Below are 25,453 nucleotides of genomic sequence, written 5' to 3'. Positions count from 1 at the left end.
GGAGTATGGACGCGCCGTGCTGGAGTACACTCTCAGTCTGTGTATGCTGGGACACTGACCTGTGGGCCTGTGTTGGCGTTCGCGCGATCTGTCATGTTCTAGCGACAGCAGAAATCGCAGGCTGAGAGACACACCACTCCGTGGCCACATGCTCTTTTATTTCATCCTCTGATGTCACTGAGCTTGACCTTGGCCAAGGAAAGCAGTCTGAACAGACAAGTGGAGAACTAGGGAGTTTCCTATGAATAAGAATGATTAACATCTACGCTGCATGGAGCCCATGTTACTTCTGACTCCTGCTGTCAGAGCACGTGGGCAGAAAGCAGTTTCCCATAATGCTCTGGGCGGAACTTCTGTAAATAAGCGTCCATCTTCCCTGGAACCTTCTGATCCCCAGACAGACCTGCAGACACACAGCCAGACAGAGAGTTAATACAGACCTGAGACACACAGTCAGCCAGACAGAGAGTTAATACAGACCCTCAGACACACGGTCAGCCAGACAGAGAGTTAATACAGACCCTCAGACACACAGTCAGCCAGACAGAGAGTTAATACAGACCCTCAGAGACACAGTCAGCCAGACAGAGAGTTAATACAGACCCTCAGAGACACAGTCAGCCAGACAGAGAGTTAATACAGACCCTCAGACACACAGTCAGCCAGACAGAGAGTTAATACAGACCCTCAGACACACGGTCAGCCAGACAGAGAGTTAATACAGACCCTCAGAGACACAGTCAGCCAGACAGAGAGTTAATACAGACCCTCAGACACACAGTCAGCCAGACAGAGAGTTAATACAGACCCTCAGACACACGGTCAGCCAGACAGAGAGTTAATACAGACCCTCAGACACACGGTCAGCCAGACAGCCAGTCACACAGACTCATTCACAGTCACACAGACAGTCAGTTACCCAGTCTCTGGGCTGTCCTCTCAATCTTCCTGAGTGCAGAATCCATCTCCTCTGGGCTCTGGACCAGCACCTCGATCTCACCAACACAGAACCCAAAATCTGTCCGGTCCAGATCGATCCGCGTCCCCCCTCCCTCCACCTCTTCCTCCTCCCCCTCCATGGGCAGGATGTAAGAGCACCTCTCAGTGGTGAACTGAGCAAAGGGGAAGAGGCCGAGTTCCCGAACCCAGGAGGGGCTACTATTCTCTTCCTCTCCCCCTGACACCTGACTTCCTGTGGGAGGGTCTTCTGTATCACTTGTCTTGATGTCACTTCCCGTGGGTGGGATTTCTGCATTTCCTTGCCCGATGTCACTTCCTGTCCCAAGGCGGGCTCCAGTTCCAGTCACCTGTGTCTCTGTTGAAGCTGGGCTTTTTCCTTCTCCCCCTCCATCTTCCCTCATCTGTCCGTCTCGAACCCTCGCTGCTTGCTCATGGTCTCCCTCTCGCAGCTCCTCTCTCACCCTGGCGATGACCTCTGCCAGCTCTGTGATCTCCCGGTAGCGGGTGCAGAGCGCGTCCCCTCCTCTCTCCTGTTGGCGGCTCTCCGCGGCGCTCCGGCGCCTTGTCGCTCCGTCGCGACACTTCAGCTCCCAGCTGCCCTGGCGGCGGCGCAACCAGACGTCCCGGAGCGTGAGGCGACAGTCAGGAGTGTCAAAATACTGGTCCAGGAACTGAGCACATCCCAGACACACTGCTACTGACAGAGAGGGGAGAGAGGCGAGATAGGAACGCGAGGAAAGAGAGAGGGGAGAGAGAAGGCAGAGAGGGGGCAGAGATTTAAATTACAGCTACTACCCTGTTCCTGTCTCCAGGATTTGTGATGTCATTTGTGATGTCATTTTCTATGTCACTGTTATGTCACCTGTTAGGTCAATTGTCAGCTGAGGAAAACATGCAAGTAAGCACTTCATAGTACTCAGGTACACGTGACAGACTTGAACTTGAAAGGAGAGAGCGAGAGCAGTGACAGGGAGGGAGAGGAGAGAGCGGGAGAGTATTAACTACATGAGCATGACGCCTGGACACAACAAGCATTTTAACTGTGGCTCTGACAGCCAGCAAGCAGTAACCTCCTCCTTTACATTTTGTGAAACACTCTCCCCTGTCCCCGTGTCGGGGCTGACTTGGACCGGGGAATAGGGCAGAGCGGACGTCCAGCTCATCTTCCCACACTCTCGGGGCTCTGCCGGGGAGGAGGGAGAGCCGCCGCGACGATCCGAGAGAGCCCGCGCTAACCTGGTCACGGATAATCCGATTCATCCGCATTTGATTACATTTCCTGGCTAGACCCGCGGGAGCTCACCTGCCAAATCGTTCAGTCTGGTCTGGATATCCGGGCCGCACACAAACTTCCTCTCCACCTCCACACTCATCCTCTCAGTGCGCTCTCTCCTGCACAGCAACATTGATATCTGACAGCCCAGAACAAGATAAGGACCAGTCCAGTCCAGCCTGGAGAGTCTCACACTGCTCTGTCAGTGTCAGTGGAGTCTGATTATAATCTCAGTGAATCACTAATCAAGATCACAGTACAGTCAGTCCAGTCCAGCCTGGAGAGTCTCACACTGCTCTGTCAGTGTCAGTGGAGTCTGATTAAAATCTCAATTAATAACTGATCGAGATCACAGTACAGTCAGTCCAGTCCGGCCTGGAGTGTCTCACACTGCTCTGTCAGTGTCAATGGAGTCTGATTATAATCTCAGTCAGTAACTAATCAAGATCACAGTACAGTCAGTCCAGTCCAGTCTGGAGTGTCTCACACTGCTCTGTCATTGTCAGTGGAGTCTGATTATAATCTCAGTTAGTAACTAATCAAGATCACAGTACAATCAGTCCAGTCAGGCCTGGAGAGTCTCACACTGCTCTGTCAGTGTCAGTGGAGTCTGATTATAATCTCAGGTAATAACTAATCAAGATCAAAGTAAAGTCAGTCCAGCCTGGAGTGTCTCACACTGCTCTGTCAGTGTCAGTGGAGTCTGATTATAATCTCAGTTAATAACTAATCAAGATCACAGTACAATCCGTCCAGTCCGGCCTGGAGAGTCTCACACTGCTCTGTCAGTGTCAGTGGAGTCTGATTCTAATCTCAATTAATAACTGATCGAGATCACAGTACAGTCAGTCCAGTCCAGCCTGGAGAGTCTCACACTGCTCTGTCAGTGTCAGTGGAGTATGATTATAAATCTCAGTTAATAACTAATCAAGATCACAGTAAAGTCAGTCCAGTCCAGCCTGGATTGTCTCAGACTGCTCTGTCAGTGTCAGTGGAATCTGATTATAATCTCAATTAATAACTAATCAAGATCAAAGTAAAGTCAGTCCAGTCTGGAGAGTCTCACACTGCTCTGTCAGTGTCAGTGGAGTCTGATTATAATCTCAGTTAATCACTAATCAAGATCACAGTCCAGTCAGTCCAGTCCAGCCTGGAGTGTCTCACACTGCTCTGTCAGTGGAGTCTGATTATAATCTCAGTTAATAACTAATCAAGATCACAGTACAGTCAGTCCAGTCCAGTCTGGAGAGTCTCACACTGCTCTGTCAGTGTGAGTGGAGTCTGATTATAATCTCAGTTAATAACTGATCAAGATCACAGTCCAGTCAGTCCAGTCCAGCCTGGAGTGTCTCACACTGCTCTGTCAGTGGAGTCTGATTATAATCTCAGTTAATAACTAATCAAGATCACAGTAAAGTCAGTCCAGTCCAGTCTGGAGAGTCTCACATTGCTGTCAGTGTCAGTGATTATGATCTCAGCTACTAACTAATCAAGATCACAGTAAAATCAGTATCAGTTCATAAAAAGAATGAATGCATTAAAAGAGTATACAGGTATTTCTACCTTTCTGAAGAGTTTAAATTGAACTCATCTGTTGTTTTACGGCAGTACGATTATTATTATTATTATTATTATTGTTGTTGAAGTAGCTGCATAATAGAATCGTTGTTTTTAATATAACTGCATGTCTATCATCGCAGTAACTTGGACTCGTCTCTTTAACAAACCATAAGTAATATCAGTACATACCAAAATACACAGGCAAATACCGACACACCAGTGCACCTTGAAACTATTCAGGCAATAATCGGGCACCCCAGCTCGGGGCCTCACTGGCCGTTTCCATGTGCCTTGTGGGATTGTAGTTTATTTTAGATCGTAGACTAAACAAATAAATTGTGAATTCAGATCGCAGTTGCGCCTACAATCTCGGGGGCGTGTTGTTTCGCTCTCGCAATATGCTTTGAAAAAAAAACATTTTTAAAAATTACATTTGGGCTTTACCGTTTTAATGCCGACCTTAAACTACAGTTCCCAACAGGAATCGCGCCTCCAACATTTCTACTTCCGTCTCACGGAGCCTCCGCATCGCGGGGCCTTCTGGTCAATGTAGTTTGCGCCGGTGGGATTAATGGAGCTTTACGGCGGAGAGGAATGGCACGGAAATGTGTACGAACTGAACGGGTTCATTGAGGCATAGAGGCCAGTTATTCGAGCTATCGGTGCCGTCCATATCCCCCTGACACGTGAAGCGCAAGGTGTCGGGAGAAAGGAGAACGGAAACACCGATATGGAAAGGAAAAATATTATATATATACATGGGATGTTATCATAGGAACGTACATACTCTGTATGACTCCAGCGGCACACGGAGACTCGCTTTACCACCGCAGGCTTCGTTTAAATAAAACGTTTTCTCGTGCGTCTCCAAACAGAGAAGCTGGGGGAAAAAAAAAAACCAACCACTTGTGCCCACGATTTAATTTCCCCTCCCCTCCATAGCCAGAGCAGATCCGCGTTCGCCTTTTCCGACAGCTCCCCGCCGGTATCGCGCAGAGCTGGGGGGACGTACCTCGGTCTCTCCGGCGGCAGCTTTCCAGAGTCGCCCAGACTTGAGCCCAAGCGGGGTCTTTTTCTTTTTTTTTTTTATTCCGGCGTTTTTTTTTTTCTTGCCTGCGCCTCGGGAGCTGGGGCACTTTAATGGGAGGTGTCGGGAGGGGGCGAGGGGGGCGTGAGGTGTGAGGTGGGGAGGCGGCCGCACTGGGGAGCTGTCGTCTGTTTACTACGACAGAGAGGGGAAAGACGGGAGAAAGAGAGAGAGAGAAAAAAGTTTTCAGTAGGTTTTAAAGAGCAAGAGGAAGCGTGCGGGCTGAACCGCCGACCATGCAGGTAACTGGGCTCCCGTTGCGCTGCCGCTAATTAAACCAGAATAGCGCCGCTCCTAAAACCGGGGGAGTCCGACGGATCCTGCTTGCGCCGTGCAGCCGCCGGGAGACCATGAGCGCCGGACCCGAAAACGTAAATTTGGACGTGTGTATTTCGGTGCGTGTGTGTGCGTTTTGTGCAATCGTGTGCCTGCCTGCCAGAAATTCCCAAACTTTTTCTCCTCTTTTCCGTCTCTCCGAGCGGAGCTCCCCCCCTCCTCCTCCTCCTCTCTCTTCCCTCCCCCGGGTCGCGCCGTGTCCGGGCGAGATCGGGCTCGACCTGGCGGTGCGTGTTTCTCCCCTCTTCCCCGACACGGTTGCTGGGACGTGGGGTGGGGGGGGGGCTCCGTGGGGTTGGGAAGCCGTCAAAAGTAAATGAACAGACCCGCACGGTCGCTTTTTTTTCCGCTCCGAGAGAGGTGGTAGTACCGGGAGCGGAGGGTATTCGGGGGGAGGGAGACAGTTGAGGAGGGGGGGGTGTGTTAATAAAAATATATTTTTATGTTTTTGGAGGTGGTCGTAGGGTGGGGGTGCGTGGATATATATGTGTGTGTATTTGTGGAGGAGCGGTGAGGGGGGATCGAGAGTGTTTTTTTCGCGGCACATCTGCACGGAGCCAAATTTATTAATTACAGCAGGAGGCGAGCCGACGGTAGGCCTCCGCTGGTGTCGGCGCCCGGCCGGCGGTCGGTGAGGCGCCGCTCGCCGGCTGACAGCGCTCAGCCGCGGGGTGAGGGCACTACTCGAGGCCCAGGATGGGAGAGGGTCCCCTTGCTGGTCAAGGAGGAGGCGGGGGGGGGACGTTGTGTTGTTTTTAATTTTGGAAGTCGTCCGTGTTATATAACCCTGCTTGTGGTTTGGTGCCTTTTTCTGTGGTTATGTTTTCAATATGTGTGTTTAATCTGGGCTGGTTTTGATGACATTGGACGGAGTTGTTGTTGTTGTTGAGTTGTAAGTGTGAATTGGGGTTGTTGTTTTTTAAAAAAAAAAACATTTTCCCCCGATTTCTCATTAACGCGATGTGGTCACTGTTAAGTTAAAAAAAGATCGGTATTCCTTACGCAAACCGAGGCTGCGGTCTCCCCGCTGATGGTACGGTAATCCGGGTGTTCCGTCCCCGACCGAGACGGCTGCCGGGCGGGACTCGGGAGAGACTCTGACCCGGCCGGGTCCCCGCGTCTCCTCGGTCCCTACCTGGTATGTGGAAACCGCGGTGAACCGGTTGGGTTGAAGATACGGGCGAGAAAAACCGGTATCCTTGTCGCTTTGATGGCAAGACCACCCGTCAAGCTTTTTAAAAAGCATTCTTGTGACCTTTTTTTTTTTGTAGTGAGAAAAGAAAACGGTCGTAGGCGCCCTCGCACGAAAATAAAGCCGAGGAAACATTAGGCAATTAGGCAAGGTGGGATGAATTAATTAAGCCCTGGTTTAATTGGCAGTGGGGCGCCTGTCGTTCGCAGGCTGTTGTGCTTGGGAGTCGGTGCCGTATTTTGAAGGGGTTAAGTGTCCTCAACTGGCAGATTGCGGTGCGATGGCGATTATATGATAATTTCTCTTTCAGCGGGACGTTATCACATTGCGAAATTTCCCTGCTGTTCAGTAAAAAATAACAGCGAGAGAGAGAGACAGCCACGCGTTTATGAGCCTGTTTTAATTTACTGGAGCACACCGGCGGCGAGTTTTTATGTAACACTTCCCACATTGAGTTATAATGCCCCACTCCAATTCTTAACTTGTAAAGTCGAGAGACTGGGGGGGGTTGGATAATCAGGGACAGATTTGTCTTTTTTTGTGTGTGTGTGCGCGCCGGAATCGTGACACTTCAATGTCGCCCCCGACGCGACTTCGTCTGGGGTGAAAATGCGAGTTCGGGATCGGTTTATTTTATTTTTTTTTACATTTTCTTTTTCTTCTTTCTAGTTGTTGATCTGTGCGGTCGGGGCGCTCTGTGGTGTCTGCGGGCTCCTGGGCCGCTCTCTCTCTCTCGGATTGTGTTTGTTTGTGTTTGTGTTTGTTGTTGGTGGCGGCGGTTGCAGTTGCGGTGTTTGAAATCGGAGGCGAAGGGCAGTTCTGTTCACGCGGCCCGGCGCGTTCCCAGCCGATCCGGTCCCGCGCCGGGCTTTGATCTCCCCGGGCCGGCCGGGCTGGAGAGGGGGGGCGGCCGATGACGCGGTTACTGTAAGGAGACCCTTCCTCCCCCGGGGCTGGGCTCCCGTCACGGGCCGCTCATCACCTGTCCCACCCACCCCGCCTGTCGCGCGCGCGCGGTGGGCAGGGTGCGGGTGTAGAGAGGTCATGAATGCACGCGCCGCGCCGGGGAGGCTGCTGGAGAGTCCGTGGGTGCGGTGGGGGGGGGGCTCGATTCCCAAACTTTCCCAACTCTTGTGTCGGTGTGAAAACTCGGGATTTGAGGAAGACGACGTCGCCTGGGAGGGAGTTCGACTCGAGCGTCCGGCTTTGGGGATCAGAGTTGCGGGGGTCGGCTGGGCCCGCCCCTCCCGCCGGCTTAATGACTTAATGGGTTCAATTACGGGCGCAATTGGATCTGTTTCGGCTGTGTCCGTGTTTCTCTCTCTCTCTGTGTGTGTGGGTGAGAGGGAGAGAGATGTGCCGGTTCAGGAGAAGCGGGAGAGACGCACCTGTCCGGTCTGGCGCGGTGATGAAGTATAACTGAGATCTCCGGATCTCTCCTCTACTCTTGGCTTTTCAGCTCGTCTTCCTCTGTGGGCTTCTGTGCCGGGTTCTGGTGTTTTTTAAAAGGGATAATCTGATAACCGTTTTCCGCGGAATTTGAGCCCTGAAAGAGAGCTTTTTTTTAAAAAAAAGTTTTAATGCATTCCCTAACGTTATTCTTTTAGTATTCAGTAAAATAAAGAATTACAGCAGTGCTGTTTTTTCAGCAGTTTTAAGGACAAGAATAGAGATTTAGACTTCTGTGTCCTGACTGGTCAGTACAGATGCCAGGACACTGTCAGTAAGAGTAGGGGTGTCCTGACTGCTGGTCAGTACAGATCCCAGGACACTGTCAGTAAGAGTAGGGGTGTCCTGACTGGTCAGTACAGACCCCAGGACACTGTCAGTAAGAGTAGGGGTGTCCTGACTGGTCAGTACAGATGCCAGGACACTGTCAGTAAGAGTAGGGGTGTCCTGACTGGTCAGTACAGATGCCAGGACACTGTCAGTAAGAGTAGGGGTGTCCTGACTGCTGGTCAGTCCAGATCCCAGGACACTGTCAGTAAGAGTAGGGGTGTCCTGACTGCTGGTCAGTCCAGATCCCAGGACACTGTCAGTAAGAGTAGGGGTGTCCTGACTGCTGGTCAGTCCAGATCCCAGGACACTGTCAGTAAGAGTAGGGGTGTCCTGACTGGTCAGTACAGATGCCAGGACACTGTCAGTAAGAGTAGGGGTGTCCTGACTGCTGGTCAGTCCAGATCCCAGGACACTGTCAGTAAGAGTAGGGGTGTCCTGACTGCTGGTCAGTCCAGATCCCAGGACACTGTCAGTAAGAGTAGGGGTGTCCTGACTGCTGGTCAGTCCAGATCCCAGGACACTGTCAGTAAGAGTAGGGGTGTCCTGACTGCTGGTCAGTCCAGATGCCAGGACACTGTCAGTAAGAGTAGGGGTGTCCTGACTGGTCAGTACAGATGCCAGGACACTGTCAGTAAGAGTAGGGGTGTCCTGACTGCTGGTCAGTCCAGATCCCAGGACACTGTCAGTAAGAGTAGGGGTGTCCTGACTGCTGGTCAGTCCAGATCCCAGGACACTGTCAGTAAGAGTAGGGGTGTCCTGACTGCTGGTCAGTCCAGATCCCAGGACACTGTCAGTAAGAGTAGGGGTGTCCTGACTGCTGGTCAGTCCAGATACCAGTACACTGTCAGTAAGAGTAGGGGTGTCCTGACTGCTGGTCAGTCCAGATCCCAGGACACTGTCAGTAAGAGTAGGGGTGTCCTGACTGGTCAGTCCAGATCCCAGGACACTGTCAGTAAGAGTAGGGGTGTCCTGACTGCTGGTCAGTCCAGATCCCAGTACACTGTCAGTAAGAGTAGGGGTGTCCTGACTGCTGGTCAGTCCAGATCCCAGGACACTGTCAGTAAGAGTAGGGGTGTCCTGGCTGGTCAGTCCAGATCCCAGGACACTGTCAGTAAGAGTAGGGGTGTCCTGACTGCTGGTCAGTCCAGATCCCAGGACACTGTCAGTAAGAGTAGGGGTGTCCTGACTGGTCAGTCCAGATCCCAGGACACTGTCAGTAAGAGTAGGGGTGTCCTGACTGCTGGTCAGTCCAGATCCCAGGACACTATCAGTAAGAGTAGGGGTGTCCTGACTGCTGGTCAGTCCAGATCCCAGGACACTGTCAGTAAGAGTAGGGGTGTCCTGACCGCTGGTCAGTCCAGATCCCAGGACACTGTCAGTAAGAGTAGGGGTGTCCTGACTGGTCAGTACAGATCCCAGGACACTGTCAGTAAGAGTAGGGGTGTCCTGACTGGTCAGTACAGATCCCAGGACACTGTAAGTGTAGGGGTGTTTTGAGATTTTGTGAGGGGTGGACAGACAGAGCTGTCTGGAGGACAGATTCTGCGATTAGATCTGAAAGAAACCAGTATCCGCTTTCAGCAAAGTGTGGTCAGTCGGGGTGTCTGTATTAACGTCCCCTCTCTCTCTCAGGAGGTCTCGGGTGCGAGTGTGGACGGCCGTGGCGATAGGGCGACTGTGTGGATCTGCCCCCTGTGTCAGCGCAGCCTTGGGGACAGGCAAGCCCTCTCTGACCACCTGACTGTGGGACACAGCGTGCTGCCTTCCTGTCTGAACAGACTGCTGGAAACTGTGAGGCTCTGTCTGTCTGTCTGTCTGTCTGTCTGTCTGTCTGTCTGTCTGTCTGTCTGTCTGTCTGTCTGTCTGTCTGTCTGTCTGTCTGTCTGTCTGTCTGTCTGTCTGTCTGTCTGTCTGTCTGTCTAATCTCAGTGGTGGGACAGTGAGTCACTGGTGTGTCAGTGGTGGGACAGGGTGTCTCAGTGGTATCTCAGTGGTGGGACAGCGAGTCAGTGGTGTCTCAGTGGTGGGACAGGGTGTCAGTGGTGTCTTAGTGATGGGACAACATGTCTTAGTGATGGGACAACATGTCTCAGTGGTGGGACAGCGTGTCAGTGGTGTCTCAGTGGTGGGACAGGGTGTCTCAGTGGTGGGACAGGGTGTCAGTGGTGGGACAGCGAGTCAGTGGTGTCTCAGTGGTGGGACAGGGTGTCTCAGTGGTATGTCAGTGGTGGGACAGCGAGTCAGTGGTGGGACAGCGAGTCAGTGGTGTCTCAGTGGTGGGACAGGGTGTCTCAGTGGTATGTCAGTGGTGGGACAGCGAGTCAGTGGCGGGACAGCGAGTCAGTGGTGTCTCAGTGGTGGGACAGCGTGTCAGTGGTGTCTCAGTGGTGGGACAGCGTGTCAGTGGTGTCTCAGTGGTGGGACAGCGTGTCAGTGGTGTCTCAGTGGTGGGACAGCGTGTGTCAGTGGTGTCTCAGTGGTGGGACAGCGTGTGTCAGTGGTGGGACAGCGTGTGTCAGTGGTGTCTCAGTGGTGTGTCAGTGGTGGGGCAGCGTGTCTCAGTGTTGTCTCAGTGGTGGGGCAGCGTGTCTCAGTGGTGTGTCAGTGGTGTCTCAGTGGTGTCTCAGTGGTGTCTCAGTGGTGTCTCAGTGGTGGGGCAGCGTGTCTCAGTGTTGTCTCAGTGGTGGGGCAGCGTGTCTCAGTGGTGGGGCAGCGTGTCTCAGTGGTGGGGCAGCGTGTCTCAGTGGCAGTCAGTGTTGTGTGGTGATCTTACAGTCTTTCTCCCTCTGCAGGCAGCCCCAGTGTCCCGGGCCACTGGAGAGGAAGAGACCGGGGCAGCCAGCAGCGGAGGTGAGGGACTTCTTGGGGTCAGGTGTTATGAAGAGACGGCTACCTATGCTTGATTCTGCTGCATGTCTTCCAACTGTCCCTGTCCATCAGCTGTTTCTCTGTTCGTGTCCAATTCTCTTCTCATCTCGGTCAGTATGTGGGTCAGTCTGCCCTCTCTCTCTCTCAGTGCAGTGTTAATGTACTGGAGTGTCCAGTCAGTCAGTGTGTCTGTATGAACCCCTCTCTCTCAGTGCAGTGTTAATGTACTGGAGTGTCCAGTCAGTCAGTGTGTCTGTATGAACCCCTCTCTCTCAGTGCAGTGTTAATGTACTGGAGTGTCCAGTCAGTCAGTGTGTCTGTATGAACCCCTCTCTCTCAGTGCAGTGTTAATGTACTGGAGTGTCCAGTCAGTGTGTCTGTATGAACCCCTCTCTCTCAGTGCAGTGTTAATGTACTGGAGTGTCCAGTCAGTCAGTGTGTCTGTATGAACCCCTCTCTCTCAGTGCAGTGTTAATGTACTGGAGTGTCCAGTCAGTCAGTGTGTCTGTATGAACCCCTCTCTCTCAGTGCAGTGTTAATGTACAGGAGTGTCCAGTCAGTCAGTGTGTCTGTATGAACCCCTCTCTCTCAGTGCAGTGTTAATGTACAGGAGTGTCCAGTCAGTCAGTGTGTCTGTATGAACCCCTCTCTCTCAGTGCAGTGTTAATGTACAGGAGTGTCCAGTCAGTCAGTGTGTCTGTATGAACCCCTCTCTCTCAGTGCAGTGTTAATGTACTGGAGTGTCCAGTCAGTCAGTGTGTCTGTATGAACCCCTCTCTCTCAGTGCAGTGTTAATGTACTGGAGTGTCCAGTCAGTCAGTGTGTCTGTATGAACCCCTCTCTCCCAGTGCAGTGCTAATGTACTGGAGTGTCCAGTCAGTGTGTCTGCTACCAAATATCCATCTCCTTTTAGGAATGCCAATAAAGGCCAAGATAAGCTGCCTTCTAAACCAAACCTGTGGTTAAATCTTTCTCTGTCGACCCAGACGCCCCCCAGTGACATGGAACCCATCTCCCTTTCCTAAAAATACACTCGCAGGCCGGGAGAGGCCATTTTTAACTGAGGGATTCTTCATACAGGAAATCAGACTTTCCTAAAATCCCCAGAATAGCAAGCTCTGTTCACAGGGTTCAAAGTTCTTGGCTCCAGCCTGGTCTTGCCAGGTGGTCTCTGTCTCTGTCTCTGTCTCTGTCTCTGTCTCTGTCTCTGTCTCTGTCTCTGTCTCTGTCTCTGTCTCTGTCTCTGTCTCTGTCTCTGTCTCTGTCTCTGTCTCTGTCTCTGTCTCTGTCTCTGTCTCTGTCTCTGTCTCTGTCTCTGTCTCTGTCTCTGTCTCTGTCTCTGTCTCTGTCTCTGTCTCTGTCTCTGTCTCTGTCTCTGTCTCTGTCTCTGTCTCTGTCTCTGTCTCTGTCTCTGTCTCTGTCTCTTGTTACCCGGAGGCGAGTGAATCAAGGAGTGCTGTGTTGGGTGGGGCTGGGGCAGGTAGCATCTCTCGTGCGTGAAGCTGGAGATGGTGACACAGGCCAGGCGTTACCCCTCACGGTGTTGTGACGTCTCCCCCTCTGCCTCTCAGGTGCTCCCCCTTCCCAGACCGTCTCCGATCCTCCGCCCTCAGTCACAGCGGCTCGGCCCTGCTCCCCCTCGCCCCCTGAGCCGCTGCAGAGGTCCCCGGACCCCGGGGACGGGGGTCCCACCAGCCCGGACGGGGAGGGAACGCGGGTCACAGTAGCCGCCCGCCCAGACAGCCCCGCCGAGGAAGAGGAGAAGGTGGAGGACGGCGCCGTGGCCCCCGCGGGAGTGGACGGGTCCCAGAGCGAGCCCGCGGCGTCCCCCGGCGCCCCCGAGGGCGAGCCCCCGAACCCCGCGAGGACCGGGGCGCCCCCGCCGGACGCCGCGCGCCCCTTCAAGTGCAACGCCTGCCTGGAGTCCTTCCCCTCCAAGAGCGCCCTGGGGGTCCACTACAGCTCCCCCGGCCACCTGCAGCGCATGCACGCGGGCGAGGAGGGCGCCGCGGCGCCGCCCCGCCCCTTCCTGTCCAGCAAGCCCTACCAGTGCGCGCTCTGCCGCGTCTCCTACAACCACGCCTTCACGCTGGAGAGCCACCTGCGCTCCGTGCTGCACCAGACGCGCTGCCGCGACGCCGGGAATTCTGGGAGCGCCAAGGGCGCCGCCGGGGACCAGCAGCAGGCGGCGACGGCGCCTGTGACGACCAAAGAGGGGGACAGGCGGCGCTCCGCTGCGCTCCCTGCGCCCCTGCTGTCTTCCTCCCCGGCCCTCTCGCTCCTCTCCTCCCCCGTGGCCTCCGCCCAGGCCGTGTCCGCCTTCCTCACCCTCCTCACCTCCTCCTCCTCCTCCTCGCCCTCGCCCTCGCCCTCCCCCTCCGCCCCCGCCGCCGCCGCCCCCCCGCAGCAGCTGCTGCTGCCCCTCTTCCTGAACGGGCTGGCGGCCGGCGCCGGCCAGGACTCCCCCGCGGTCCTGGCCCAGTCCCTGCCCCTGCTGGGGCTCGGCCCGGCCCAGCAAGCCCTGCTGAACCAGAGGCAGGCCTGCGCGGCGGCGGCGGCGGGAACCGCAGCACCGCCCCACACGCCGGAGGAGAGGGGCGGGGCCGAAGGGGCAGGGTCCACAGAGCCTGAAGGGGAGGGGCCGCCGGAGGGGCGGAGTCCCGAGCTCGGGGGCGAGGCGGAGGGAGGGGAGGGAGGAGAGGAAGGAGCGGGAGCCGAGGAGGAGAGAGAAGAGGGCGAGGCGACCCCCGCGGGAGAGCAAAGGAGCCCGGAGCCCGGCGGGAAGGAGAGGGAGGAGGAAGAGGAGCAGCAGCAGCAGCAGCAGCAGCAGGAGGAGGAGGAAGAGGAGCAGCAGCAGCAGCAGCAGGAGGAAGAGGAGAGGTTGGAGGGAGAGGAAGATCGCGATCCTGACGCCAGCGGCGAGGGAGAGAGCAAGAGCGCGGCGGCGGCGGCGTGCCGGGAGGCGGGAGAGGGCCGTCCCGGGACCCGGCCCGAGCTGTCGGAGTTCCAGTCGCAGGTGCTGTGGGCCTTCCTGGAGTCGCGGCGCGGGGCCGCCAGCCCCCTGCGCGACGAGGACTGCGAGGCACTGGCCCGGGTGGCCGGCATGAGGCAGGGCGAGGTGAGGCAGTGGCTGGAGGCCGCCCGGAGCTGGGGCGGGGCCAGGGAGGAGAGCCCCGCCTGCGGGGGCGGGGCCAGGGAGGAGAGCCCCGCCTGCGGGGGCGGGGCCAGGGAGGAGAGCCCCGTCTGCGGGGGCGGGGCCAGGGAGGAGGGGACGGGGGACCAGCTGGCCATGGACCTGTCGCGCGGCCGGGAGCGGGGCCGGGAGAGCCCGCCAGAGTCCTGCCTGACCTCGGACTCGGAGCTGGACGGCGTGTACACCTCGGTCATCGTCACGGACGATGAGGGCAGCTCGGACGGCTCGCTGAGGGAGGGGCCCCCCAGCCCCGGGGCCGAGGCGGAGGACAAGGGGCGGGGCCGGGGCATGGTGCTGCGCTCCTCCACCGTCTTCCTCTCGGACGCCGAGGAGGAGGAGGAGGAGGAAGAGGGGGAGGGCGGGGGCGGGGGCGAGAGGGCGGCAGCCCCCCGGCGGGCGAGGAGGAAGAGGAAGGAGGAGGATGAGGAGGAGGCGGCCCTGAAGAGGGAGCGGATGGACTCGGACGTGGACCTGGAGCTGGACGCCGTGGCCGACCCCCCCGCGCCGCCGCCGCCGCCGCCCCCCCCGCCGGGGGCCGTGGTCTTCGTCCCGCAGCGCGGGGTGCTGCAGCCCCTGCCCCTGCGGCTGCCCTTCCTCAGCCCCTACATCATCTCCGTGCCGCCGGGGGCCGTGGCGCTGGGGGGGCTGGCCGACGCCAAGCGGGACGGGGGGCGCGGCCGCAGGAGGCCCGGGGGGCCCCCCGCCTTCCCCACCCCCCCGGCCATCACCCGCTGCTCGGCGCCCTTCCCCGACCCCCTGAACGCGCCCCCGCCCGCCCCGCCGGGCCCCGCCACGCCGCCGCCGCTCCCGCCGCTGCCCAACGGCGCGGCCTGCGAGACGGCGCTGGACCTCAGCCTGGGCAAGAGCCACGGCTCCTCCTCTTCCTCTTCCTCCTCCTCTTCCTCCTCTTCCTCCTCGGGCTCTGCCGGCGAGCGGGCGGCCGCGACGACGACGGCGGCGGTGGCGAGGACGACGACGACGGCGACAGCGGCTCCGCCCCGCAGGGGGACGGGGGCGGCAGACGGCCCGCCGCTGAGCACCGCGGCCGCGCGGCTGAAGCCGGAGCCGGTTGGCGGGAGCAGCAACGGCGCGGGAGGCGGCGGGAGGGCCGGCGCGCTCCTGCTGCGGGACGAGCGGGACAAGGAGCGGGAGCGGGAGCCCAGCCAGAGGCACCCGCGGGCCCGGCGGTACCGGGACATGCGGCGCTCGCGGACCATCATCCAGAGCGAGCAGCTGGACGTGCTGTACGGCTGCTACTTCAAGGACCCGAACCCGGGCAAGCACGAGTTCGAGCGCATCTCCGAGTGGGTGCAGCTGCCCAAGAAGGTGGTCCAGATCTGGTTCCAGAACATGCGGGCCCGCGAGCGCAAGGGCGAGGTCCGCTTCATCAGCGACGGCACGCTGGCGGCCGTGGGCAAGCCGCTCATCAAGTTCACCTGGCCGCTCACGCTGCCCATCTTCACCAGCAGCCCCGGCGCCACCGCCGCGCTGGGCCCGCCCGCCCGCCGGCCCGAGCCCGGGGGCGCCGAGGGGGACGAGGCCTCGGGCAGCTGCGCGCGCGCCGGCGCCAGGGCCGCCAAGCCCGAGGGCGCCAGCCCCGGCCCCGTCGCCCTGGCGCCCAAGCCCCTGCCGGACGGCTCCTCCGTGCTGGTGGTGGCGCCCAAGCCGCTGGCCCGCCCCGCCGCGCCCCCCTGCCCCGCGCCCAAGCGGAAGAGGGGCGCCGGCGGGGGGCGGGGGGGGGCGGAGGAGGAGGACGACGAGAAGAGCGAGGAGGAGGAGGAGGAGGAGGAGGAAGGCGCCACCGAGAGACGAGGAGGGGGGAGCGGCCGGGCGCCGGCGAGGGTGCCCCCCGCCGCTGAGCACCGCTCGGCGTGGCCCAGGAGGAACGGCTGGCCGGCGAGCGGAGGCGGCGGCGGCGGCGGCGACTGGGGCCGGACCTCCAGCTTCAAGATCAACACGCTGTCCCGCGAGCAGCTGGGCCTGTCGGCCGCCCGGGCCGCCGCCCCCGCGCCCAGCCCCGCCCCCGCCAAGCCCCAGCCGCCGGCCCGCGCCGCGGCCGGCCCGCAGGGGGGGGGGCTGCTCGTGCAGCAGGCCGCGCCGCGCCGGCCCCGCACCCACCTCACCTCGCTGCAGCTCTCCATCCTGCAGTCCTGCTACGAGACCTGCCCCAACCCCAACGCGCTGGAGTGCGAGACGGTGGGCGGCGAGCTGGGCCTGCCGCTGAAGGTCGTGCAGATCTGGTTCCAGAACACGCGCGCCAAGGAGAAGCGCTGGCGGCTGCAGCAGCAGAAGCAGGTGAGTCCGCTCCGGCGCGCCGCGACCCGCTCCGGGTCTTACAGTGCTGTAGCTCAGACTCCAGTGTGCAGCTCTGCTCCGGGTCTTACAGTGCTGTAGCTCAGACTCCAGTGTGCAGCTCTGCTCCAGGTCTTGCAGTGCTGTAGCTCAGACTCCAGTGTGCAGCTCTGCTTCAGGTCTTACAGTGCTGTAGCTCAGACTCCAGTGTGCAGCTCTGCTCCAGGTCTTGCAGTGCTGTAGCTCAGACTCCAGTGTGCAGCTCTGCTCCAGGTCTTGCAGTGCTGTAGCTCAGACTCCAGTGTGCAGCTCTGCTCCAGGTCTTACAGTGCTGTAGCTCAGACTCCAGTGTGCAGCTCTTCTCCAGGTCTTGCAGTGCTGTAGCTCAGACTCCAGTGTGCAGCTCTGCTCCAGGTCTTGCAGTGCTGTAGCTCAGACTCCAGTGTGCAGCTCTGCTTCAGGTCTTACAGTGCTGTAGCTCAGACTCCAGTGTGCAGCTCTGCTCCAGGTCTTGCAGTGCTGTAGCTCAGACTCCAGTGTGCAGCTCTGCTCCAGGTCTTGCAGTGCTGTAGCTCAGACTCCAGTGTGCAGCTCTGCTCCAGGTCTTACAGTGCTGTAGGTCAGACTCCAGTGTGCAGCTCTGCTCCAGGTCTTGCAGTGCTGTAGCTCAGACTCCAGTGTGCAGCTCTGCTCCAGGTCTTGCAGTGCTGTAGCTCAGACTCCAGTGTGCAGCTCTGCTCCAGGTCTTGCAGTGCTGTAGCTCAGACTCCAGTGTGCAGCTCTGCTCCAGGTCTTGCAGTGCTGTAGCTCAGACTCCAGTGTGCAGCTCTGCTCCAGGTCTTGCAGTGCTGTAGCTCAGACTCCAGTGTGCAGCTCTGCTCCGGGTCTTACAGTGCTGTAGCTCAGACTCCAGTGTGCGGCTCCTCTCTGCTCCGGGTCTTACAGTGCTGTAGCTCAGACTCCAGTGTGCGGCTCCTCTCTGCTCTGGGTCTTGCAGTGCTGTAGCTCAGACTCCAGTGTGCAGCTCTGCTCCAGGTCTTGCAGTGCTGTAGCTCAGACTCCAGTGTGCAGCTCTGCTCCAGGTCTTGCAGTGCTGTAGCTCAGACTCCAGTGTGCAGCTCTGCTCCAGGTCTTACAGTGCTGTAGCTCAGACTGCAGTGTGCAGCTCCTCTCTGCTCCGGGTCTTACAGTGCTGTAGCTCAGACTCCAGTGTGCGGCTCCTCTCTGCTCTGGGTCTTGCAGTGCTGTAGCTCAGACTCCAGTGTGCAGCTCTGCTCCAGGTCTTGCAGTGCTGTAGCTCAGACTCCAGTGTGCAGCTCTGCTCCAGGTCTTGCAGTGCTGTAGCTCAGACTCCAGTGTGCAGCTCTGCTCCAGGTCTTGCAGTGCTGTAGCTCAGACTCCAGTGTGCAGCTCTGCTCCAGGTTTTGCAGTGCTGTAGCTCAGACTCCAGTGTGCAGCTCTGCTCCAGGTCTTGCAGTGCTGTAGCTCAGACTCCAGTGTGCAGCTCTGCTCCAGGTCTTACAGTGCTGTAGCTCAGACTCCAGTGTGTGGCTCCTCTCTGCTCTGGGTCTTACAGTGCTGTAGCTCAGACTCCAGTGTGCAGCTCTGCTCCAGGTCTTGCAGTGCTGTAGCTCAGACTCCAGTGTGCAGCTCTGCTCCAGGTCTTACAGTGCTGTAGCTCAGACTCCAGTGTGCGGCTCCTCTCTGCTCTGGGTCTTACAGTGCTGTAGCTCAGACTCCAGTGTGCAGCTCTGCTCCAGGTCTTGCAGTGCTGTAGCTCAGACTCCAGTGTGTAGCTCTGCTCCAGGTCTTACAGTGCTGTAGCTCAGAGTCCAGTGTGCAGTTCTGCTCCAGGTCTTGCAGTGCTGTAGCTCAGACTCCAGTGTGCAGCTCTGCTCCGGGTCTTACAGTGCTGTAGCTCAGACTGCAGTGTGCAGCTCCTCTCCACTCTGATCCGCTCCGGGTCTTACAGTGCTGTAGCTCAGACTCCAGTGTGCAGCTCCTCTCCGCTCTGATCCGCTCCGGGTCTTACAGTGCTGTAGCTCAGACTCCAGTGTGCAGCTCCTCTCCGCTCTGATCCGCTGCGGGTCTTACAGTGCTGTAGCTCAGACTGCAGTGTGCAGCTCCTCTCCGCTCTGATCCGCTGCGGGTCTTACAGTGCTGTAGCTCAGACTGCAGTGTGCAGCTCCTCTCTGCTCTGATCCGCTCTGGGTCTTACAGTGCTGTAGGTCAGACTGCAGTGTGCAGCTCCTCTCCGCTCTGATCCGCTGCAGGTCTTGCAGTGCTGTAGCTCAGACTCCAGTGTGCAGCTCTGCTCCAGGTCTTACAGTGCTGTAGGTCAGACTCCAGTGTGCAGCTCTGCTCCAGGTCTTACAGTGCTGTAGGTCAGACTCCAGTGTGCAGCTCTGCTCCAGGTCTTGCAGTGCTGTAGCTCAGACTCCAGTGTGTAGCTCTGCTCCAGGTCTTGCAGTGCTGTAGCTCAGACTCCAGTGTGCAGCTCTGCTCCAGGTCTTGTAGTGCTGTAGCTCAGACTCCAGTGTGCAGCTCTGCTCCAGGTCTTACAGTGCTGTAGCTCAGACTCCAGTGTGCAGCTCTGCTCCAGGTCTTGTAGTGCTGTAGCTCAGACTCCAGTGTGCAGCTCTGCTTCAGGTCTTACAGTGCTGTAGGTCAGACTGCAGTGTGCAGCTCTGCTTCAGGTCTTACAGTGCTGTAGGTCAGACTCCAGTGTGCAGCTCTGCTTCAGGTCTTACAGTGCTGTAGCTCAGACTGCAGTGTGCAGCTCTGCTTCAGGTCTTACAGTGCTGTAGGTCAGACTCCAGTGTGCAGCTCTGCTCCAGGTCTTACAGTGCTGTAGGTCAGACTCCAGTGTGCAGCTCTGCTCCAGGTCTTGCAGTGCTGTAGCTCAGACTCCAGTGTGCAGCTCTGCTCCAGGTCTTGCAGTGCTGTAGCTCAGACTCCAGTGTGCAGCTCTGCTCCAGGTCTTACAGTGCTGTAGCTCAGACTCCAGTGTGCAGCTCTGCTCCAGGTCTTACAGTGCTGTAGCTCAGACTCCAGTGTGCAGCTCTGCTTCAGGTCTTGCAGTGCTGTAGCTCAGACTCCAGTGTGCAGCTCTGCTCCAGGTCTTGCAGTGCTGTAGCTCAGACTCCAGTGTGCAGCTCTGCTCCAGGTCTTACAGTGCTGTAGCTCAGACTCCAGTGTGCAGCTCCTCTCTGCTCTGGGTCTTACAGTGCTGTAGCTCAGACTCCAGTGTGCAGCTCCTCTCTGCTCTGATCCGCTCCGGGTCTTACAGTGCCGTAGTTCAGACGCTGGCCGGTGCTTGTGATGTAGAAAGTGACCTCTGACCTGTATCTCTCCCTCGCGCAGGGCTCGGGCTCCAGCCCGGGCGAGGCGGGCCGCAAGGTGGACACCAGCTCGGGCGGCTTCCTGCTCTACAACGCCCTGCGCGCCAACCGGCCCATCCTGCCCAAGCCCGTGCAGCTGACGGTGGTGGAGCCGGCGCAGCCGCCGGCGCTGGGCCAGCCCCCGGGCCGCGAGACGCTGCGGGGGCGCTGCGAGGCCTGCGGCGTGAGCTTCGAGTCGCGGGCGGCCGGCCGGGCCCACGTCTTCTCGCCCGAGCACCTGGCCACGCTGCGCAAGACCAACTTCGGCCAGCCGCCCGCCCTGCTGCCCGCCGGCGCCGGCGCTGGCGCCCTCTCGTCCTCCGCCTCCTCCTCCCCGGCCACCAGCGCCAGCTAGGGCCCGCGGCGCGGCCCTCACAAGCGGTACTGACTCTGGTACTGGTCCGAGCCCCGGCGCCGCGCGGCGGCTCACAGGCAGTGGCGACGCCCGGAGGTTTAAGAGGTACCCGCGCGGATCTGTTTTTAATCACGTCGTGAACTGGCTCCAGCTGACCTTCGACCCCTGCCTTTGAACACCCCAAACCCCCACCCCCCCGACTCCCCTTGATTTTTGTATTTATTAACTATCGGCCGACTGTGGGGGTGATCACGTGACACCTGGGTTTGTTCTGGGGTCCCTCTTGGTGTTACCGGACCGGCCTGTGATGGGTTCGAGCAGCCCCTTCCGGAACGCGAGACCGCCTGAGCCGACATCCTCACGCCCTCCCCCCCACCACCACCCCCCTGCGTTTTAGCGAAGACTAACGGGATTAATATTTTTACGAGTTTCCTTCACGTTTCCACGCCCGCTTCCTGGACCTGGACTCGATTCTTTTCTCTTGTTTTTAAAACCAGTTCTTCAGATGGGTCTCGTCTGTACACACTACCGGGCCCCAGCAGAACTGGACCGGGCCCCCAGCGGGCACCACGACTCGCCCCGTGCAGAACTGACCCAGATGGGACTGGATGTGGACAATCTTGTCTTTTATAAGAAAGTATATATATAAAATGTGTATGTATGTTTAAATATTGATTCTAAACGGGGGTTCAGACAGAACTTTTTGAAAAAAAACTGGGTCAACTTGTCACCCCCAACCCCCTGCGCCCCCTCTCCTCTATGCCCGACCTCTGACCCCTCTGAGCCCCCCTCTGGTGCGCTGGAGGGAACTCTTTTTTTAAAAGAAAAAAACGGGTCGACCCATTGTACCCCAAAAACAAACTAAAGAACTACCTGCACCTACCTGCTCCGAAACCAAACCCAGATGAGAACGAAGGAAAGTGAGGTAACCGAATGAGCAAGCACCCCCACTCTGTCTCCGTCTGCCTCAGATTAATGGGGTTCACAGATGCACCCCCACTCTGTCTCCGTCTGCCTCAGATTAATGGGGTTCACAGATGCACCCCCACTCTGTCTTTTTCTGCCTCAGATTAATGGGGTTCACAGATACACCCCCACTCTGTCTCCGTCTGCCTCAGATTAATGGGGTTCACAGATGCACCCCCACTCTGTCTCCATCTGGCTAAGATTAACGGGGTTCACAGATGCACCCCTACTCTCTCTGTCTGTCTCAAAATAATGGGGTTCACAGATGCACCCCTACTCTGTCTCGATCTGGCTCAGATTAATGGGGTTCACAAATCCACCCTTACTCTCTCTCTGTCTCCGTCAGGCTCGGGATGATGGGGTTCACAGGCACCCCCACTCTCTCTGTGTCTCGTTTTTTTTGGGGTGGTTCTCTCAGGAGGACAAGGTGGTGTCACGGGCTAGTATAGGCACGTGGTCATGTGACACAGCTCAGCCACTCACGGGCTGCGGTTTCGCATGTGTCCCCATCAGCTGGGTCTTGTGTCTCCTGTGGATCTGCAGGGCAGGGAGATGCCTGGTCTGGCAGGCCTGTCCTCACACGGGCATGTCCACTGACTGACATGTCCACACTCGCGTGCTGGCCTGTCCACACACGGGCATGTCCACACTGTTTATTTAAAAGACTCCTCTCTGCTGTCCGGCATTCAGAAGGGGACCTTTTTTATGACCCGCCCTGTCATAAAAAAGGGGGTCACCCACTCTTGGGACACCTGTGACCTAGCTGGTCACATGACACAGGCCCGGCCTGCCCCCGGTGCGATGCGATTAAGTCAATTAAACAGTGGGGGCTGGTCACATGAGCCAGGCTCGAACCTGGGTCTGCTCGCGCGGGAGGCTCCAGATCTTGCCTGCTGCCCGTTAGGAACGCGTCTCCGCGCACACGGCCTGTCTCCCAGGAGCAGAGCCTGTGCCCCACGTGCACTTGTACCATTTCCCAGCTCCTGCAGCACGAGCGCGCCGCTGCTCGTTCACCACTTTCATTACAGGAAGGCTCCCTTCACTGACGCACACAGCCCCATCTGCTCAGCGTGGTCCCCCGCAGAGTCCACGCACTACAGGACAGGAGACACAGTGAGAGAGAGATCACCGAGAGGCCCTCAGTAATAGACACACACAACAGGACAGGAGACACAGTGAGAGAGGAGATCACAGAGGGGCCCTCTGTAATAGACACACACAACAGGACAGGAGACACAGTGAGAGAGAGGAGATCACAGAGGGGCCCTCTGTAATAGACACACACAACAGGACAGGAGACACAGTGAGAGAGAGATCACCGAGAGGCCCTCAGTAATAGACACACACAACAGGACAGGAGACCCAGTGAGAGAGAGGAGATCACAGAGGGGCCCTCTGTAATAGACACACACAACAGGACAGGAGACACAGTGAGAGAGAGGAGATCACAGAGGGGCCCTCTGTAATAAACCTGCAACAGGACAGGAGACACAGTGAGAGAGAGAGGAGAATCCCTTAGTAATAAACACAACAGGACAGGAGACAGTGAGAGAGGAGATCGCAGGGAATTCCTTAGTAATAAACATGCAACAGGACAGGCCGTAAGGGAGATCGACACTAATGAAAATCCTTTAACACTTGATTCTCACACTACAGTATGTCACAGCTGGGCTGAGAGAGACACGGGTGGAGGAGAGATTCTTTGAAGGACACATCAATAAAAAATACTAAAGATAATTTTTGGTTTTAAGTTGTATATTATTGTTATTAATAATATTGCTGTTAGTAATAAAACAGACAAACCATGTTTTCATTTTTTTAAAACTATAAAAGCCTGTTATTCCAAAGTTGTTATGTTCTTCTGCTGTTTTCTGTTGTTGAGAAAACCAAAAAAAACCAATCGATGATGATGGTGAGGAAGATGTCTTATGCGCCGTGATGGCGGTCTGTGGTCCGCCCGGCCTGTGCATCAACTTTATACTCTAATCGAACTGTTTTCCATCGTTAGCCACACTATTCTAATGACTGCGACTGTGGACGATCGGACTGGCATTGCAGCCTGGGACCTCAGAATAATTCGTCTTTCTTTTCCTCCACTTGTAACTTTTTTGTGTTCGATCTGTTTTGCTTTTGGTTTTCGAAGAAATGAAAAATAAAAAAACTGTTCTGACTCTTTTTTTTTTGGAGAAAAGCAGTAGTGCTGCAGCGTGTTTTGTCTGTGTGGCAGCTGGTCTGCTCTCTGCAGGGACAGTGCTCTGTCTGTCTGGCCTGCTCCGGCCTCGGGTAGGTCACCTGTTTGTCTGAAACCCTTGTGTTGGCTGTTGCAGCTGTGTTTGTACAAGGCTATTGTCTGTCTGCTTGTTCCCCCGGAGACACTGCCCCTCCACTAAGATCTCACTTTGTCCGTGAGAGACACACTGCCCCTCCAATCAGGGCTCACTCTGTCAGTGAGACACCCTGCTCCTCCAATCAGGGCTCACTCTGTCAGTGAGACACCCTGCTCCTCCAATCAGGGCTCACTCTATCAGTTTGACACACTGCTCCTCCAATCAGGGCTCACTGTTACTGGGAGACATACTGCTCCTCCAATCAGGGCTTACTCTGTCAGTGTGACACCCTGCTCCTCCAATCAGGGCTCACTCTATCAGTGTGACACCCTGCTCCTCCAATCAGGGCTCACTCTGTCAGTGAGACACACTGCTCCTCCAATCAGGGCTCACTCTGTCAGTGAGACACACTGCTCCTCCAATCAGGGCTCACTCTGTTAGTGAGACACACTGCTCCTCCAACTGGGGCTCACTCTGTCAGTGAGAGACACTGCTCCTCCAATCAGGGCTCACTGTTACTGAGAGACACACTGCTCCTCCAATCAGAGCTCACTCTGTCGGTGAGAGACACTGCTCCTCCAATCAGAGCCCACTCTGTCAGTGAGAGACACTGCTCCTCCAATCAGGGCTCACTCTGTTAGTGAGAGACACACTGCTCCTCCAATCAGGGCTCACTCTGTCATTGAGAGACGCACTGCTCCTCCAATCAGGGCTCACTCTGGGGTCAGTGTGTCTGCAGCAGGGCTGTCCAGTCCTGGTCCTGAAGGGCTGGTCAGTGTGTCTGCAGCACCTGTCAGACTGGGGGTTGGTTGGTTCCCCAGGATCAGGACCTGTTACAGTAAGTCAGCAGCCTTGTAAGGTTTAATAACTATATGTTTACAGTAGTGTGTTTCTGTAACCAGGGACTGAGCATTGGAAGCAGTTAGCAAAAGGCCTAATCAAGAAAGCAGTTTAATTATGGAGATCAATAAGCTTGCTCAGCTGGAGGACACAGGGGTCCTGAAGAAACAGTCATTTATTTTCATGACTGCACTCCTCCAGAGTGGCCAGCAGGTGGCAGTAAAGCACAGCTTGAGTCCTCCTGGGTGTCTGTGACTGTAAGTTTATATAGATAGATAATACTTTATTAATCCCGTAGGGAAATCGATGTGTTACAGCAGTCCAGCCCAAGACAAGCAAAACAGACATCAGAATAGTTATAAAAAGAAAAGACAACAAAATAAATACAAATAAATAAATACATAGGTGTGTGCGAAATGTGCTGATCATAGTCACTGTAAAAACAATAAAATATGTGCAAAGTGTGCATAGGTTTATACAGACTGATTGTCCAAAAAGTACAATGGAGGAACATGCTGTCCATAGAGGAGCAGACGAAGGGCTAACATTCCTAGCCAAGGGCAGTGTTACACACCCTGACAGCCGCCGGGAGGAAAGACCTGTGGAAACGTTCCCTTGAACACCGGAGCTGGAGCAGTCTGTTGCTAAAAGTGCTCCGCTGCCCAGTAACAGTCCCATGAAGCGGATGAGAGGTGTTGTTCATGATGGCTGAGAGCTTGGTCAGCATTCTCCTGTCAGTCACCACCTCCATGGGGTCAAGGCTCATCCCCAACACAGAGCCAGCCTTCTTAATGAGTTTATTGAGCCTATTTGCATCTCTTGTCATGATGCTGCTGCCCCAGCACACAACAGCATAGAAGATGGCCGGCGCCACCACTGATTCATAAAAAATGTGTAGCAGTGTTCCACACACACCAAAGGACCTGAGTCTCCTAAGAAAATAGAGTTGGCTCTGACCTGATATACACTGGTGACATCTGTCCGGCAACACAAGCCCTCAGTCTCAACACCTGAAGAGACCAGGTCCTAAATGAGGACATATCAG

The 25,453-nt window shown here is 56.7% G+C and overlaps 2 protein-coding genes across 17 annotated transcripts; one reads left to right on the top strand and one right to left on the bottom strand.

The window, feature by feature from the left end:
- Positions 1 to 137: 137 nt before the first annotated feature.
- thtpa (thiamine triphosphatase) lies at positions 138 to 6,497 on the bottom strand. 9 transcript variants are annotated; one of them, XM_069188115.1, is made up of 4 exons: positions 6,219 to 6,294; positions 2,264 to 2,352; positions 920 to 1,657; positions 138 to 403 (listed from the first exon to the last, which is right to left on the bottom strand). In XM_069188115.1, exons 2-4 carry the CDS (start codon positions 2,331 to 2,333, stop codon positions 303 to 305), a joined length of 909 nt encoding a protein of 302 aa, XP_069044216.1. In that variant the 5' UTR covers positions 2,334 to 2,352; positions 6,219 to 6,294; the 3' UTR covers positions 138 to 302. The 9 variants fall into 9 exon arrangements, with proteins under 9 accessions (XP_069044216.1, XP_069044214.1, XP_069044212.1 ...); XM_069188113.1 differs by lacking the exon at positions 6,219 to 6,294 and adding an exon at positions 4,806 to 4,859; XM_069188111.1 differs by lacking the exon at positions 6,219 to 6,294 and adding an exon at positions 4,581 to 4,787 and having other exon boundaries at positions 2,264 to 2,372.
- On the top strand, positions 4,366 to 23,411 carry zfhx2 (zinc finger homeobox 2). 8 transcript variants are annotated; one of them, XM_069188013.1, is made up of 5 exons: positions 4,366 to 4,402; positions 9,820 to 9,978; positions 10,980 to 11,037; positions 12,627 to 16,543; positions 19,904 to 23,411. In XM_069188013.1, exons 1-5 carry the CDS (start codon positions 4,388 to 4,390, stop codon positions 20,273 to 20,275), a joined length of 4,521 nt encoding a protein of 1,506 aa, XP_069044114.1. In that variant the 5' UTR covers positions 4,366 to 4,387; the 3' UTR covers positions 20,276 to 23,411. The 8 variants fall into 8 exon arrangements, with proteins under 8 accessions (XP_069044114.1, XP_069044112.1, XP_069044110.1 ...); XM_069188011.1 differs by lacking the exon at positions 4,366 to 4,402 and adding an exon at positions 4,992 to 5,263; XM_069188009.1 differs by lacking the exon at positions 4,366 to 4,402 and adding an exon at positions 4,994 to 5,275.
- The last annotated feature ends 2,042 nt before the right edge of the window (positions 23,412 to 25,453 follow it).

Source organism: Lepisosteus oculatus, chromosome 4 (genome assembly GCF_040954835.1).
Source record: "Lepisosteus oculatus isolate fLepOcu1 chromosome 4, fLepOcu1.hap2, whole genome shotgun sequence".
NCBI lineage: Eukaryota > Metazoa > Chordata > Actinopteri > Semionotiformes > Lepisosteidae > Lepisosteus > Lepisosteus oculatus.
Note: the sequence above shows the minus strand (reverse complement) of the source record. Positions and strands in the feature narration are given on the sequence as shown.